Here is an 18,222-nt window from a genome sequence, read left to right as displayed (position 1 = left end):
TGTTTGTATTGGAGACACTAAAGATTCTGAGGCAATGACCAAGCAGCCAGCAAGCCTCAGCTTTCCATGAACACATCCAGTGTGCATCCCCCTAGAGCTATGCATTCACAAAGTAAACGTAACTGTACGGCTCTTTGATGTTCTGCGGAGTGTGGAATCACGGAGCTTGGAAATGAACTAGTGGTTATAATGGATCTGTTTCTCCAGGCCACAGCCAGGACACTCACCTGTCCAGGAGCAAATTAGGAGCAAACAGGAGCTTCCCTGGGTGTTCCATGGAGCGCCAGATGAGACCAATCATCAGGATCTCCAACCAGGCACACTCCAGGAGGTGGACCTGATCATGGAGATTTAAGTCTCCAAAGCCTGCAATACAAGGAAATCCCCGCTTAGTTCCCAGGGAATGTAATCATCGCTGGTGACATGAATGTGACTTGGGATTTGAACTAGCAAGCCGTTTTTATTGGTAAATAGAATAAAGAAAACCACTGACGTGTGCCTTTATTTCTAATGGCTGAATAGGGGCTTAATGCCTTTTTAACTGTAAAGGACAACAGGGTAGATGCTTACACAGCACGAGGAGGAAGGTGAGACAAACAGAGCTATACTTCATAGGAAAAGTATTTATTTTTAAACCTAGCTCTGTTAATGAGTTTCCACTGGACCTTAAGGGATTTTTTTTAAAAAAGCCTCAATGTCATATCTGCAAAAATACATGAACTTATACAAAAATACATGAAATTATAGACAGCTTAGCTGTCTGTAAAACTTGCACTTAGTAAATAAATTCTACTTAGGCATACCAAGCAATTTTACATAGCCATTATTATTCATTTTTATTTACTTAAAAACACTTAGGTGCTATAAACTTAAATAATTTAACTAAGCAGAAACTGGGACACAGATAAGAGCAGAACTATCAGTTGTTTCATCATTTTATTACTGAGCCATAATCTTCTTTTTTACATAAAATGTAAAGCAAAGACTAATGAAATAACACATGCAAACAAACTATGAAGAGAATGAATCAGATGACTAAGAGTAATGTTACAGTGACTCCTTGGAGAAACCACTGATGTGCATACTTGCTTTCCAGTGGTTGATTAAGAGATTAAAGGTTTTTTTCCTAACTGCTAATGACAGTTGATGCCTAAACATCACAAAGAGGAGGAGAAAGGAGATGAGACACGTGTGGGAAGGACACAATGGAGGGGTGAAACAAGTTTTTAAGCTCCCCACTGTAGGTTAGGAACAATGCTAAGTGCATTCTGGAACCAACTCTTTTCATCATTATACAACAACCTGAACAGCTAGGAACTCATGTTCCCATTTCACTGATGCCCAGAGAGTTTATGTGTCTTTTTTTTTTTTTTTGCATTCTTCTCTCATGCAATACATCTTGACCACAGCTTCCCCTCCCTCCACTCCTCCAAGTCACCTATCCCGGACTTCCCCTCTCCTCTGGATCCACTCCCCCCTGCTTCCTCCAGAAAACAACAGGGATATCACCCGAACATGGTATGACAAAATATGGTAATACCAGGCACAAACCCTCACATCAAGGCTGGGTGAGGCAAGGCAACCCAGTAGAAGGAGAAGGGTCCCAAGAGCAGGCAAAGAGTCAGAGACACCCCACTCCCACTGTCAGGAATCCTACAGAAACTTAGAATAGAAATCTTCAGTGTTGGTGTTTTTGAACAATGGTGACATGACCTTTTCTGAGCTTGCTGTAGAAGTTTGGATCAGGTGACTAAGTAAATGCAGCCACAGAGATGCCTGAATGACAGGATCACTGAGTGAGCTGTATTCAGGGAGTTCGCTGTTTCCCAACTCAGTGTCCTGCTCTTCACAAGGAGCCATCCCTTCATCCTCTCCTTCCTTTCCCTCCTCATCTTCAACTGTTTGTCCTCACTGGTCCAGGAGAATGGCTGTGGCAATCCTTTGTTTTTGATGCCATCTTTGTTTTCCATTGAAGTTGCTGTCCTCTGTTAGAATCTATTCTTATTAACTGTGCTCATGTGGTTTTGTCAATTTGACACAATTAGACATATCTGGGAAGAGGTAATCTTAACTGAGAAAATTCCCCCAACCAAATTGTTCTGGGTGCCCTGGGAAGAGGGGATCTTAACTGGGTGCCATTTTCTTGAGTGATGACTGATTCAGGAGGACCCAGATCACTGTGAGCAGTGCTGTCCCTGGCCTGGTGGTCCTGGGTGCTTTAAGAAAGAAGGCTGAGTGAGTCATGAGAAACAAACCAGTAAGCAACACTCCTTTATGTCCTCTGCTTCAGTTCCTGCCTCCCAGTTCCTGTCTTTGCATGAGGTCCTGCCTTGACTTCCCTCAGTGATGGATTGTACAAGATGAAATAAAGTGTTTCTTCCCAAGATGCTTTTGATAATGCTGTGCACAGCAATAAAACCCTAACTAAGACGTGTGTGTGTGTGTGTGTGTGTGTGTGTGTGTGTGTGTGTGTGTGACTCGCCTGATAGGTATTTTCTTGGGCATCTTGGGAGTTGCCCAAACCTCAGCACTAAGCCATTAGCTTGGGACTTTATACACATTACACATAATCCTGACTTACTTGGTGACAATTCACACAGAGACTTCAGCCACACACAGACCTTGGGTCATGCTCTCTCACTTCCTACCACTTCATTCTCAAACAGCATCATTAAGACCTGAGAAGTCACACAACATCTTCCTCTCTTCTCTATTCCTGACACCGACACACAGAGCAGCTCCTAACAGTCTCTTACCCCTGTCCAACTTACTTATTTTTTTTACTTTTTTAAAAAATAAATTTTATTTAAATTAGAAACAATCTTATATTACATATCAATCCCAGTTCCCTCTCCTTCCCATCCTCCCATGCCTCCCACAGATCCTCCCATCCTATCCCCCATCCACTCCCCTGGGAGGGTGAAGACTTCCATGAGGGATCATCAAAATCTGTCAAGTCATTTGGGGCAGGGCCTAGGCCCTCCCCCATGTATGTAGGCTAAGAGAGTATTCCTCTATGGGAAATGGGCTCCCGAAGTCTGTTCATGCACTAGGCATACATCCTGATTTCGCTGCCAGAGGCCCCAGAGATTGCCCAGTCCTCCTAGCTGACACCCACATTCAGGGGGACTGGTTTGGTCCTATGTTGGTTTCCCAGCTGTCAGAGTGAGGTCCATGAGCTCCCCCTTGCTGAGGTCAGCTGTTTCTGTGGATTTCCCCAGCATGGTCTTAACCCCTTTGCTCATCACTCCTCCCTCTCTACAACTGGATCCCAGGAGTTTGGCTCAGTGTTTAGCTGTGGATCTCTGCTACTGCTTCTATCAAGCTTCTTATTTAAGATTCACGTCTGTGCCATATTGTTATAAGAATGACTGTTCTTTTGTGGGTGTAAAATGTTATCCCATCACATGGATACACACCATAACTCCATACAGATATACTTACCCTGGGCATTTGGATTGTTCCCACATTTTGGCTATTACTACTAAATCTGTCACAAGCAGTTTTTGAACAAGTCTTTGGGTGGATGAGGGCTTTTGCTGCCCTTGTGCAAAATTTTCAAGAGCGCCATGGCTGGAAGGAGCTGGCAAGGGTTTGCAAAAGGAGTGTATCACTTTACACACCCACCAGTGGTCCCTCATGCTCCTGTCGCCATCTTTGCCACCACTCACGCCTTAAATTTACAGTTACTTTTCCACTTATTTATTTTTACACTCAGACACAGGCGCGCTGGTGCACGCATGGGAGTGCCACAGCACATGTGAGGTGATCAAAGGACAGTCTGTCAGTTTTCTTCTTCTACCATGTGGGTTCTGGGGAAGCCAACTCAAGCTGGCAAGCTTGGCAGGAGGCACCTGTATGTGCTGAGCTACCTCACTCATCCAGTCATCTCCATTTTAAAGATGTCACTGGAGGTATAAAGGCGTCACACTGACATGTTGTTATTTGTATTTCCCTTACTGTAAAGTATCTTTCTCCAAATTTACCATCAGATCCTCTTGGTACAGTACATTCAGGTTAATCATACCTGCTCATCTAAGTCCTGCTAGATTGTGTATCTGATAGAAACACAAACTACACAATCTTTATCCAATCCTATTTCTATTTTTAAAAAATCCCTAATTGATTACACCTTTCACTACCATGTTGAGCCATTCCAGAGTCATAACAGCGTAGTCTATATAAGAGTAGATGTCTTTCCATTAGCAAGAGCAGATTCCATTCATGTGACTCAGGACTGACTGGCTACCAAAATAAGGAGGGGTAGATCTGCTTTTAGGAAAAGTCTTAGAGATTGGCTGCAGGATTTGGTTTGCGGCCTGCCTTCAGGAATGGGAGTGGGGATTTCTGGCAGGTGCATCTGTCTAAAGAGTACTGGGTCAATATGGACCAGCTTTGCTTGGGAGAAAACAAGAGCATGTTATATTTCTCGCTTCTCTTTCTTGTTCCCTAATCCTAAAAGCAGGCAGCAGAACACCAGGTGACAGCATCAGAGAAGTTCCAATTCCTGAATTGTTTGGATTAAGTTTCATAAAACTAACATGGGCTTACCTGTAATTAAATTTACCCTCAGAGTTGTTAACATCCTTTCTTCTCTTTCTTTCTTTCCTCCTTTCTTTTGATTCCTACTTCTTGGGATATTTACTTTTTGGCATGTGTACAAAAAGATTGTCAACACAAATTTATTTTCAGCCATGATTAAACTTAGAATAAATTATTCGAAAACTCACACAGTTTTTGAACATGCTTCCCCCCCATACACGTTCAGAACCACAGTGAGTCATGCAGCCAGACAACTGTGGGAAAGCAAATGCCTTTACACGAGATTGTATTCTTCAACTCTAACTTCAAAATGATATTACTGCTTAGGTTTGGCAGTTACAGAGACTTCTAGGGAATCAGAGAAGTTCCCCATAACCATATGTGCCATTTAAATAGGGTGATTATGAATATGTCTGCTGGTAATACTTCAAGTCAGAGGCCAGCAGGATTTCTGGGTTTTCTGTGTAATGTAGACATCTTTAATTCCGTTTAATTACAGTTTCCAGCTGTGCACATAGCCTGCAGACAAGGATTATTATACCTGTTGCAAAGTGCTGTCTGCAAGTTCCTCAGACAGGGTTGGTGAATCTTGCCAAAGAGACTGTCAGTTAACCTCTATAAATGTGAGTACTGTCAAGGGAAGCTACTCCAGGGGCCTCTCCTTTCTTCTAACAGGCTGGTCTCGATACTACTTTCTCCACACAGGAGCTAAATACATTTCTGATGTGAGACAAATATCCATGAGTATCTTTAGCTCATAGCACGCACGCACACACACACACACACACACACACACACACAGAAAAAGAGAGGGGGTGGGGGAAGAGAGAGCTCTATGAAGATGACATCCTATGTCAACCTCCAGCTTACTCATACATATTCACATGTGTTCATGCTCACCTACACATAAATGTGTCCATTCACATGTGAACACACACATACATATGTACACATGCACACATATATACACATTCAAATAAAAGTATAGTTTATTGAGATAAATAAATCTAAAACAGTAAATAAAAACAAAGGTAAAGACAACACTGACCTTTCCCTGAGCCTGGGGAACATGGGTTGATATTCACAGGCCTAGTAATAAAGTCACCAAAGGAAACAAACAGGAATTCTCAAGACATCTCTTCCCACCCCTGAATGAACAAGCAACTTTATAGTTAACAGCTTTGATGACGACCTCTTTCCTAGGAAGATGCCATCCATATATAAAAATTCAGATTATTCTTTATAGACTAGTTATTATTGTCTGGACCTAAAAGTTCCTTTAAAGGCTATCTGCCAAAGGCTTAGTTGCCATAAATGGACTTTGGGGAAGTCACTGAATCATAAACTTCGGCTGCAAGAAGAGATTGAATGTTGGTGGGTCTGTAAGCTAATGGACTATTGGACTCTTACATTTCTGCATGCAAGAGATAAGACCTGTTTGAAGGGAATAGATTCTTGAGGTGTGCCTTGGGAACTAAATCCTGTCTCTAGGCACTGCCCTCCATTCCTCCCTCCCTCCTTTCTGGCCACCATGAGATGAACTCACTCCTCCACTACAATCTCCCAAGACCCTGATATTCCACCTCACCTCAGATCCAGAGCAGCAGAGCCAGCCAAGCATGGAAGGCATGAACCCAAGAGCCAAAACAAGTCCTTCTGCACTTTTTTCTTAGGTATTTTGTCACACTGGCAGAAACCTAACATACACCAAGTAAAGCCACCCTGCTCCCGTCCCCCACCAAAAAGTAACTGGCTCCCCTCTGGGGGACTCTCCCCTTACTCCCTTAGTTCTGACTGAAAGGAGTGGACGATGAGGTGGAAGGACGCTTCAGGCATTAAGGGCTTGCCTTGCAAGCATATGGACAGAGCTCGTCCTCTAGAACTTTATATAAATATGCCAGGTATGGTGACATGCACTTTTACCCCCAGTACTGAGGAGGTAAAGACAGGAGGACCCCTGAGACTCACTGGCCAGCGAGTCCAGCTTCATTTGTGAGCTTCAGGCTGATAAGACACTGTCTCAAAGAAGGTAGATGGTGTTCCTGAGTATGCCATCGGAGGTTGTCTACCAGGCTCCATATATACACATATAAGCATATACAAGTGCACACACTCATGTATTAAAATATTCATGGCTTGTCTAAACCCTTTGCTTGGCCTTCACAAGATCTGGAAACTTCTGCCTCACTGTGGCCTGTCATAGATTGCTATTAAAATTGCTTAATCTGCCTTGGCACAAAAAGAAATTCTTCAGGTCTTGCCCTCTTACTGGCTATGGCCAGGTTCTTAGAAATGATGTCAAGATGTACAAAGAACCTTAGGGAACATGACTAACCTAGAAAGCTCTATTCTATCTTGGAATAAATCATAACCTGGAGTAACTCTTCAGGAGACATAATGAAAACTAAGGGATTATATTTCTTAATTTCATGCCGTTCAAACTATGGAGACTTAAATAAAAACTGAAGCCCTTTGGGAGATAGGTACCATTCACTTTTCTAATGAGGGAGGAGAGGTTGATGTTGGCTTATGCTTCCTGAAGCTATAATTTATCACAATGTAGATTGCACAGCAGAGTTGGTGGTGGCAGGAGTTTGGAGCTGGGACCTTCCTCATATCAAGGAAGATTGGGAAGCAGAGAGCTCTCACTGTGATTGGGGCCAATCTATAGCTCCCATGCCCTGCCCCAAGTGACTGATATCAACCAGTATGGCTCAGTCTCAAGTGGTATCATTTCAGGGGATGGAGAAATGACTCGGTAGTTAAGGGCACTTGCTACTCTTACAGGGGGCCATAAGTAGATACTCAACATCTACAGTAAGCGTCTCACGACTGCATGCAATTCCAACTCCAGCACCCTCTTCTGACCTCCTCAGGTATCCACATGCATGTGCACATGTGTGCAGATACCCACAGAGAGAGATGTAGCCATGCAAATATACACATAAATGAAAATAAATCTGTACCCCCACAGGATTACATATTGGAACACCTGGTCCCCAGATGGTGGCACTATTTTTTGAAATCACGGAAGCTTTGGGACTTGTGTTGGGATCCAGATGTAATATTTCAGAAATACCTCAGCTTAGTCACAGAATTCTAGGAGCTCAGTTATCCTATTGTCTTTTAGATGTTAGCTGGTTACCACCAATGGCTTCCCCAGGTGAGAATGGCTTCCAGTTTGTGTAACAATGAGACAAGTAGGCCCTGGGTGAATCCTTACCCACCCTGAGGGTGAGGGGAACCTATCTGAAGGTTAGTGAGTATGTGCAGTTTTAGGGGGGTCTCTAGGATTATTAAAGGACATATTTGATATCAGCTCTATACATGATAATAGATGTCATCTGCCAGTACCCCAACCTTTGGAAAGCTATTTAAGAGGATGCTTGAATAAACCATGGTCTCCAGTATTGACTGAGAGCCTTCTTGAAATGACAAGATGTGTCTCGTTCTTAAGGCCATTGGGTAGCTAAGACTTCCCTGTTCCACACTCCCCCACTCAGGGTTAGACCAGAGCTGTTTGGCTGGCTCCGAACACAGCCCCAAACATATCAGTCCAGAATAGAGAGCCCCTAAAGCTTAGGACTGATACAGGCTGGACTGCAACAGACATGGAACCTACCTAACAGAAGTAGGTTCTGGAGTAGACTTTGAATGTGGTGTCCACTTCTGGTTCCATCTCTAGCTCTTTCCTTCCCAACCAACCAAGATATAACATGATGGGGAAAGTTCTGTGTATATGCCAATAAAGCACTGTCGGCCAACAGGAAGGAAAGATAGGTGGGACTAGGAGTCTAGGAGGATTCTGGGAAATGTAGTGCACTGGCTGATCGCCATGTGACTACTTGGAGGAACAGACACGGCAATAATGTGTCCTAGCAAAGGTAAGTTCTTGTAAAATATATAAGAGTAATTATGGGTTAATAATCAAGTCAGACGTAGCCAATAAGAAACCAAGCAAACAGCCAACAGCTTCATAATTAATATAGTGTCTTGTGTGTTATTTGGGACTGACATGGCTAAGGGACCAGGCTGGCAGAAAGGCAACACGTTACAATAACAAGGGTGCAGCGAGGTGCTGCTGCCACACTCTAAACTGTTCTAGTCACTCCAGCCACCAAGCCTTCCCTGCCACAATGGACAAAGGTTCCCTTGACTGTGAACTTAAATAATTCTCTTTTTCTGTAAGTAGTTTCTGTCAGGCATCCCTCCACTAGCACACACGAGGCACAATGTGCAGAGATGCAACATAAACCGTGCATGAATGAAAGTGTAGCATTTCCTCGGAGAGGAGCTGCCTACAAAACTAGGAGCCAGGTGGTTGAATCCCTCAGCAAATCTACTAGCTTCCTGACCTTCAAAAGAATTAATCATGTTCACAGTGCTATGACCATGATGTTCTCTAAAATGTCAGCTATGAAACTGCCTGCTGCACTTCCTCTCTTGCAATACTGCTTGATGGCAGAAGAAATGAATAAATAATTCATATCCTTTCCCTTTGATGAAAAGGGTTAGAAGGCACGGGGACAGAAACCGGTTGGATGGGACTGGACTCTCAGGGAGGATGCTGTAGAACAGAGTCCTCAGAAGAACCTGAGATCACATGACAAGTAGTCTTCACAGTCTACATTTAATATTTTTAATTCAGAAAGCAGTGAGTTAATGCCAAACCACAGTCCACCAACCCCATGGTGTAGTTGAATAAACCCTTCCTTCACTTCAAAAATATTATTGAATGTTCTCTTATACATAATTCCATAGTAGCCCACTGGAGTGGTGAATTCCATTCCTTAACACTTTAAGATGTCTAAGCAATAGTATAAGTATTGAAAATTTAATCTTTAAGAAATGAGTGTGGGGACTGAAGAAATAACTTGGTGGCTAATAGCGCCTGCTGCTCTTGCAGAGGACCATAGTTCAGTTCCTAGCATCCACACAGAGCAGCACCCTGTAACTCCAGATTCAGGGGATCCAATGCCCTTTTTGGGATTCTATGGGCATTGCATCCACAGGAACATATCCACACCTAGACAGGCACGGATGCACAGAACTAAAAATACAAAAATCTTTAAAAATAAATTAACAAGAAGAAATTCATTTTATCATTTAAGTCAAGGACATACAAAACTTTTATCAAATACCTACCACCTTTAAAAATAAATGAAAGATGCAAATGAACAACAGAGTAAATAACTGCTTATTTAAAATCCTGTAGATCTCAATGTCTGAGTTCCCCACACCACCACTGTTGTAGGCTCTGCCTTCCCACTACAATGATTTCATTCTTAGGGATGACTATGTTAGCCTTCATCCTTGGATACAATGATTAAGCTTTTAGCAAGTCTTTCCCCAATGTGTGACTCTTTGACTATCTGGAGGCAAGACCCCCAGATACCATGCACCCACCCCCAATAGAAAGAGAGGAACAGAAATATTGAAAGAACTATGAACTGAAAAGTCAAGGAGACATGGATCCCTATCCTGCTGATTCTTGTCATCTCTGAAAGCATTTCCTATTTGTAAAATGTATACACACTCAGGGTTAAAGATGTTGAAAGCCCTTCCCATCTGTAGAGTGCAGAGAGACTGACCTAATAGTCAGGTTACTACAAAATAAGGGGTTATCAGATGTCCAAGCATATCGGAGTGACTACTTTCTCCCCTCCTCATTTGACAGCCTACAAACACTAAGAGAAATGATTTAACATACATTAGATGTAGAATCTCTAATTTCAAGTGAGTATTTATATCGGTCCTATTTCATGATGTCATAGTTTGTTTTCTGTGTCCTTTTATTTTTATTTATGCATACATGTAAAAATAACATAGCAAAAAGGATAAAAGACTTCCAAGACATCAGACAGCTCTTACAAAACAACATTTCTCAATAATTTTAAAGCAAAGAGAGCAAAGGCATATGGATTATATTTTGCCTAAAATATCGATGTGGAAACAATGAGAAAAGAGAGCATATTTTTGGGTTTTATTGAACCCCAAGCATTTCATTATGTTAGCTGTCCCCAGAATGCAGTTGTCTTCAGCACTCCTGCTGTAAGCAGGAGACAGATTCTATGGAACGTAGTACTCTTCTGCACAGTTTGATACTCTTCACTTGCCTTGGGATGGACAGAAGATGACTTGCCCCAGGGACTTCTCACCTAAAGAGATCAAGTGATTGTCTACAGACAAATGCCTAGCAAACCCAATGCCAAAGAAGGAAGTGGCCATCCCAAAGTTGGTATTCTAAAACCCTATCACAGGGTTGGGAATGTAGCTTCATGGTAGAGGGCTTGCCTAGCCTGCACAAAGTCCTGGATTTAATACCTACCAACAACAACAACAAAAAAACTACATCAAATTTAGCATAGGCAGAAGCCAATTAATTTGAGTAAAAACAGGAATTCAGGTTAGTTTTTTCCATCCAACTTCAGTTGGGTCCCAGGAACCCCAACTCAGATTTGTGTAGCAAGTACCTGTGCCAGATGAGACAGCTCACTGACTCTACATAGTTGTTCCCTGATTTCCATACATGCACAATGGCATGAGGGCGCCCACATATGTTCATTATGCATACAACAATAATAAGATGGTGTCCAGCTTTTTACTAAATGCTGGACCTCTAAACTCAGGCCTTCATGCTTGCTCAGGAAGCATTTGTAAGATGAGCCATTGTCTCAGCCCATAAACTTCTAAATCTCTGCTCTGTTGTTGAGAAATGATATCATGTATTCTTTCATATATACTGAAGGCTTTTGTGACATCATTACCAGTTCCTTCAGAACAAGGCAAAAAAAACTGTATCATTTACTCTGAGTCATTTGTACACCATATTTAGAGATAATGGGTTTATTGTGCATCTACAATAAATAGATAGGGACCTGTATGTGTGACAATTCCACTTATTCCTAATTCGATCTAACAAAGAAATAGAAAATTCAGCAGATGTCTAGATGCCCTTTCCGGACATTACAAGTCAATGCATATATAAAATATAAATTAAATGCCAAAGGTAGACATTCTGATGACAAGTCCTTAGACGTAGTATCATAGGCTACTGACCCTAAAGAAAAATAGGCTGCAATTTGTTTAACTACTGCTGGGCTTGAGGCAACAACCCAGAATTCTATTCTAGTATCACACTCCTTCTAATGCTCTTTGAGAAATTATTAGACTTTCTCCGAAGTGCGTTTGGACCTCACTTCAGAAGTTTTCCATCAGCCTCTCCTGCTTTGGTCATCATCCCATGCTTGCTGCTTAATCATCCATATCCCCCGCCCCTTGCTCTCATGCGTGTGTGTGTGTAAGATATTGTGATTACATCTCATTCACTCTGCCAATATTTGATCATGTTTACACATCAACAGATAGGTCATTAAGCGCCATGTGGAAATAAATTATCTCTATTCTAGAATAGCAATTATAGGATTTCTGTTTAGAATGAAAAAAATGGAGATATAATGTAAACAAGTTCCAAGATTTTAATGTTTCCAATTTGGAACTGTGGCTTATGTAAAATAATTATAATGAAAAGTTTTTTTTTTCAAATAGGGGTTTCATGTAGCATTTCCCTTAGCTGTTATTTATCAGTTCAGTTTAACCACACAAATTTCACAGTTAGGGCATATCTTTTGTTCCTCAAGAGCCGAATAGGTTTTAATTTTGCTGCCAACAAAACTAAATTTGAGGAATACTAGTAATTATCCTTTAAAATTTGCAAGCCCAGATTCTATAACGAATTGATATATATCATGTCATTGTGTGTTGAGAGATCCTGGGCCTCATCCTTCATGCACATATTCTTTTATGAGGCTTAATTCTCTACAAATTCCATCAGAGGAAAAATTTTTTCCTTTACCAATTAACTGAGTTCCTTTTTGTTAGCTAAAGAAAAAATCCCTCACAGCTTAGTGTAGACCACATGCTGCCCCACTATTGGGAACGACATCAACAGCATCCAAGAGCAGTTACAAGTTCATCTGCTTCCTGTAAAAACGATGGTCTCATTCCTACTTTTTATACACCTCACATTGACTATATTATTACATTGCAAAGTGCTTTGTGTAACATCTTAACAAGTACATACAGGAATAAGTCACTTAAATATGCATGGCTGTTTTCACACACGAGAGAGAGAGAGAGAGAGAGAGAGAGAGAGAGAGAGAGAGAGAGAGAGAGAGAGGAGAATTACCATTTTTAAATCCTTGTAACAATAAGTTAAATGACAAAGAGCAAGGGAAGAAATCGTTTAACTGGAGAAAAGAATGACCATTATATCTGTGTCTCCCTTCCCAAAGGGAGATGAGTCAAGACTTTTATATCTGAGGATCAGACCTGGGGATCAAAAATAATGTCCCTCTGAGAAAACAAAACAGATGGCAAGACTAACCTGTCACCAACCCCATCTGTATTACGAGCAGAGACTTGGTTATGAAGAGATGGTTGTCATGACAATAAGCATTTGAGAAGAGTTCTGGAGAAGCTGATGAATTTATGAGTGTCTCCTAGCTTCCCAATTTTCCAAACACACTGAAACACCCCCCATCCCCAAATAAACAATTCTATTACTGCCTGAACTGTTTGCAATTATTCTACGGAGACACTAGGAGATTCTATATATCTCATGCCACAATTCTCTTGGGAGGGACAAAGGAGCTTTCTACTCTGATGTACCACAGCTTGAAGATAAACTAGTTTTTTTTATTTTTATTCAGCAAGAGCAATTGTATTAAGTACAACTTAATTCCCCCTCCTCAACCTCAGAAAGAAATCAATTTCAGCTTAAATGAGAAATGGGGGGGGTAAAAGAAATTATTTTCCAGTTTCTGAGAGTAGATTGCAAGGTAAAGGACAAAAATATTAATAAACTATAAAGTAAAGTACCTAAGACAGTCCCTTTAAGTGCTTGTCGAATGGACAGGAAGTCCAGCCACTGTGAAGGGAGCTGCGGTTGTCTCACAAAGAGCGAGGGCTGGTTACATTTGCAAAGACAACAAGCACTTGTGCCTGGGAACATACATTTCCTCATCTGTCCAGAGGCAGACCTCCAGGCCATTTCAGAGATTTCTGACATCAGCCTGAGTTCTCCAGACTGTGCAATCTGGGTAAACAATCCAAATGTCAACCACACAAAGACCTCAAGTGGGAACAGACATTCTCCTTTTTAAGAGAGATCCCCTCGAGCAAATGAACAATGATAAATTTCTCCTACTGCTTAGCTCAAGTCCCTCATCAGAAGCAAAATTGGTAAAAACTCATGACTTCGGTGAGGGCTTCTCTCTCTCTCTCTCTCTCTCTCTCTCTCTCTCTCTCTCTCTCTCTCTCTCTACACACACACACACACACACACACACACACCTGAATTAAAAGCTAGAATACCTGCCATTGATAATGAGTTGAGGGCAATTAGCTCTAAAACTCATTAGGATTTTTTAAAGGTAGATTCTTCCATAATTTTACTGAAATTGGTATCACTGTGGGACATTTTCTAAGACAAAACGAAGATGTCTCCGAAAGACTGAGTATGAAATTGCTTGGTCATCTGTCCATGGAGACTTGAGAAGACAAGTCACAGTCTGTGTATCAAGAAGAGGTTGCAGGCAAGCGCGGGGTTCTACAAACTTAGGAGAATCTGGGGGCTTGTTGAGAAAAGATGGCTCCTTCCCCTTTAGTCATCCCAGCCTCCCACTATCCACATCATCTGCACACCAAGGAAGGGGCAAGGCTTCTTCCAACCACCTGAGCATCCACCCAACACCTGAAGTTTTCAGTTGAAATGCCTTAAGAGAGAGTTAAGTCTGTCCCTCTCCCCCTCTCTCTCCCCTACCTCTCTTTCCCTGTCTGTGTATGTGTGTCTCCCTCTCCTCTCTCTCCATCTCCCTCCCCTTCTAGGTGTTTCTCTGCCTCTCTGTCTTTTATCTCCCTCTCTGCCCCTATGTGTATGTCTCTGTCCTTCCATGTCTCTCTCTCTCTCTCTCTCTCTCTCTCTCTCTCTCTCTCTCTCTCTCTCTCTCGTGCTTTCCCTCTTTCCTTTCCACGTGTGTCTCTGTCTCTCTTTTCCTCCTTCCCCCTCTGTATATGTCTCTGTCTCTTTGTCTCAGTGTGTGTGTGTGTGTGTGTGTGTGTGTGTGTGTGTGTGTGTGTGTCTACATGTCCCTGTATATGTGTACATGAGTATGGCGGACAGAAGTCAATATCATTTGACTTTCTCAATCATTTCTACCTTATTTTCTTGAGACAGGGTCTCTCAATGAGCCAGAAATTCACCAATTCAGTTAGGCTGGTTAGGAAGCAAACAACTGGAACTTCCTGTCTCCCTCTCCCTAGTACAGGGATTACAGGCATATGATACCATAACCAATCTTTTTTCCAACATGGATTCAGGGAACAATGTCAGGTCTTTGTGTTCATGTAGTAATCACTTTACCCGATGAGTCATCTCTCCAGACCCCAAATACTTTTTCATTTTTTAAAATTTATTTTGGAAGCACTCTTATTTACATATCCATCCCCCCATTCCCTCACCCTCCCATCGTCCCATGCTTTCCACTGACCCCCTCAAACCATCCCCCACCAAATTCCCAGAGATAGTGAGGCCCTCCACGTGGATCATCAAAGTCCACCACATAATTTGAGGGAGGACCCAGGCCCTCCTTTATATATCTGGGCTGCAATAGTGTCCCTCCATAGGGAATGGGCTCCCAAAGTCCATTTGTGCTCTAGGGATAAACACTGGCTCCACTGTTAGAGGTCCCATAGACTTCCCAGGCTCCTAGCTGGCACTCACATTCAGAGGCCTTGGCTTGGTCCAATGCTGGTTCCCCAGCTTTATGACTCGGGTGTCTCCGTACTCTCATTAGGTCAGGTCAACTGTTTTTGGGGGTTTCTCCAGCATAGTCTTGGCTCCTTTGTTCATCTCTCCTCCCTCTCCACAACTGGATTCCAGGAGTATGGCTTAGTGTTTAACTGTGTCTGTTTCCGCTTCGATCAGTTACTGGGTGAAGGTTCTAGGGATGGTATGGCTCAAAGACCCCAACATGAATCTCTTAGAAAAGAAAGTAGGCAGTCCCCTTGAATGAATTGGTATAAGAGAACACTTCCTGAACATAACACCAGTAACACAGACATTGAGATCGACAATTAATAAAAGGTACCTCCTGAAACTGAGAAGCTTCTGTAAGGCAAAGGACACAGTCAGCAAGACAAAATGGCCGCCCACAGAATGGGAAAAGATCTTCACCAACCCCACATCTGACAGAAGGCTGATTTCCAAAATATACAATGAGCTTGAGAAGCTAGCCACCAAAACACTAAATAATCCAATTAAAAAGTGGGGTACAGAACTAAATCTTCTATTGAGAATATAGAGAATTCTCAATAGAGGAATCTAAAATGGCTGAAAGACACTTAAGAAAATGCTCAACATCCTTAGTCATTGGGGAAATGCAACACAAAACAATTCTGAGATACCATCTTACACGGGCAAGAATGGCTAAAATCAGAAACACCAATGACAGTCCATGCTGGAGAGGATGTGGAGAAAGAAGAACACTCCTCCATTGATGGTGGGAATGCAAAGTTGTATGACCACTTTCTAAATCAGTATGGTGGTCTCTCAGGAAAATGGGAATCAGTCAAGATCCAGCAATTCCTCTCCTGGGCATATACCCAAATAATACACATTCATACAACACGGACATATGTTCAACAACGTTCATATCAGCATTGTTTGTAATAACCAGAACTTGGAAGCAACCTAGATGCCCCTCAACTGAAGAATGGATAGAGAAAATGTGGTACATTTATACAATGGAGTACTACTCAGCAGACAAAAACCAATTCATTTGGAATCTTGAGATTCACAGGCAAATGGATGGAACTAGAAGAAACCATCCTAAGCAAGGTAACCCAGTCACAAAAAGACAAACACGGTATGTACTCACTCATATATGGATTTCAGACATAGAGCAAAAGATTACCAGCCAAAAATCCACACTGCCAGATGAGCTAGGAAACAATGAAGACCACAAGAGAAGAATTCATGATCCCACGAAAAAGGGGAGGGGGAAAGAACCCCTAAGCAAATTGGGAGGGGCGGGGAGAGGAGGGAGGTGGGAAGGGGAGGGGAGAAGGGGAGGGAGAACAGGAGGACTGAGACAGGGCAAAATAGAGGAGGGCAAGAAAGGAGATGCCTTGATACAGGGAGCCAGTACAGGTTTGGAGAGAGGTCTGGCACAGGGGAAATGTTAGGGGATCCACAGGGATGACCCCAACTAAGAATCTAGGCAGTGGTGGAGAGTCTGCCTTTGATGCCTCTCCCCTATAATGAGATTGATGACTACCTTGGTTACCATTCCCAGAGCCTAAATATTTTTAATCAATAAATAGAACTATACTGGTACCAAATTCTTCTTAAAAATTCATGGACTCTAAAATAAGTATCCTTGATAGGGTAAGGACAGAAGTGACTGACTTCTACATAATCAAATTGCACTGGAAGTTTCTTAGGTCATTCTGGGAAAAGGGGACACTTGGTCATCACATATCCTATAGGGGATGCAAAGCACAATAGACTAAATGAACATCTCATCTATGACATCAAAAAATGGGGCATGCATTTCTCCATCCTCTGTTGTTCTTGAAATGCCCCCCCACGGGATCACTGAAGATCAGAGAGCATATTACAAACATTTGGAGGTACAGATCGCAAAGAGACCAGAAAGAGAAGCAATAGGATGTCCTAACATGACTGCTGTTGAAGAGACTCAAAAACCAGCCATTGTGGTATATCCAATGATTCATTTTGTAAGTGATTAAGAGAGACTGAAATTATCAATGTCTTTACCTAAATAATGTTTGATTCAAGATTTGAAGATTACAAGTAAATGACACATTTTTATTTTGTTTTGTTTTGGTTTGGTTTTAGTCAGGGTCTCACTATATAGGCAAGAATCTCCTGGAACTCTTTATAAAAGCCATTCTGACCTGGTACTCAGAGAAATCCACCTGCCTCTGCCTTTGAGCACTGGGATTAAAGATATGCCTAACTGTTTAAATTGAAGAATTTGCTAGCTTAACAAATTAGGAAGAGACATGGAGAATCTCAAAAGCATATTTTCTTCACATTTAAGAGACAGTAAAACCTACTAAAACACAAGAAATTTCCATTATATCTTTGGCTCATGAAATGTGATTTTTAAAATGTTTTCATTATTATCTCAATAAAAATTTTGAGTACTAAAATATAAGTCATTAGTATGATAGACAGACAAAACCTTGTAAGTGCATGCTTCTCTACTTGCAAATTTCTCATGAAATTTTGTCTAATACCCGAAGCAAGAACTAACCAAGAAACCAAGAGAAAAGAACCTCCAATCAGACCTTGACATTGACGCAACAATCGAGAGAGTGATGGAAATAGATGCCGTCACTATGTAATTGTCCACTCAGATATCTTTGCAGCATATCTGTGGATTTTAGTAGCAAAGAGTAGGTTTGATGCAGATGAAAGCCCTATTTCAGAACGGCGAAGCAACGACAAAAATCAAATCATCTGTCTTAGTCACTGTCCTATTGCTGCGAAGAGACACCATGAGCACGGCAGCTTATAGACGGAAGCATGTAACTGAGGGCTTGGTGACAGTTTCAGAGGTTAGTCCATGACCATCATGTCTGGGAGCTTGG

The 18,222-nt window shown here is 41.9% G+C and overlaps 1 protein-coding gene across 2 annotated transcripts in view; it reads right to left on the bottom strand.

Annotated features, from left to right (window-relative positions):
• Esr1 (estrogen receptor 1) overlaps positions 1 to 18,222 on the bottom strand; it is a 336,108-nt gene that overhangs the window by 56,092 nt on the left and 261,794 nt on the right. For both annotated transcript variants that reach the window (XM_013126759.3, NM_001281325.1), the window contains 1 exon segment: positions 228 to 366. In XM_013126759.3, coding sequence (XP_012982213.1) covers positions 228 to 366 — 139 coding nt within the window.

Source organism: Mesocricetus auratus, unplaced genomic scaffold, assembly GCF_017639785.1.
Source record: "Mesocricetus auratus isolate SY011 unplaced genomic scaffold, BCM_Maur_2.0 Super-Scaffold_100018, whole genome shotgun sequence".
Lineage (NCBI taxonomy): Eukaryota > Metazoa > Chordata > Mammalia > Rodentia > Cricetidae > Mesocricetus > Mesocricetus auratus.
Note: the sequence above shows the minus strand (reverse complement) of the source record. Positions and strands in the feature narration are given on the sequence as shown.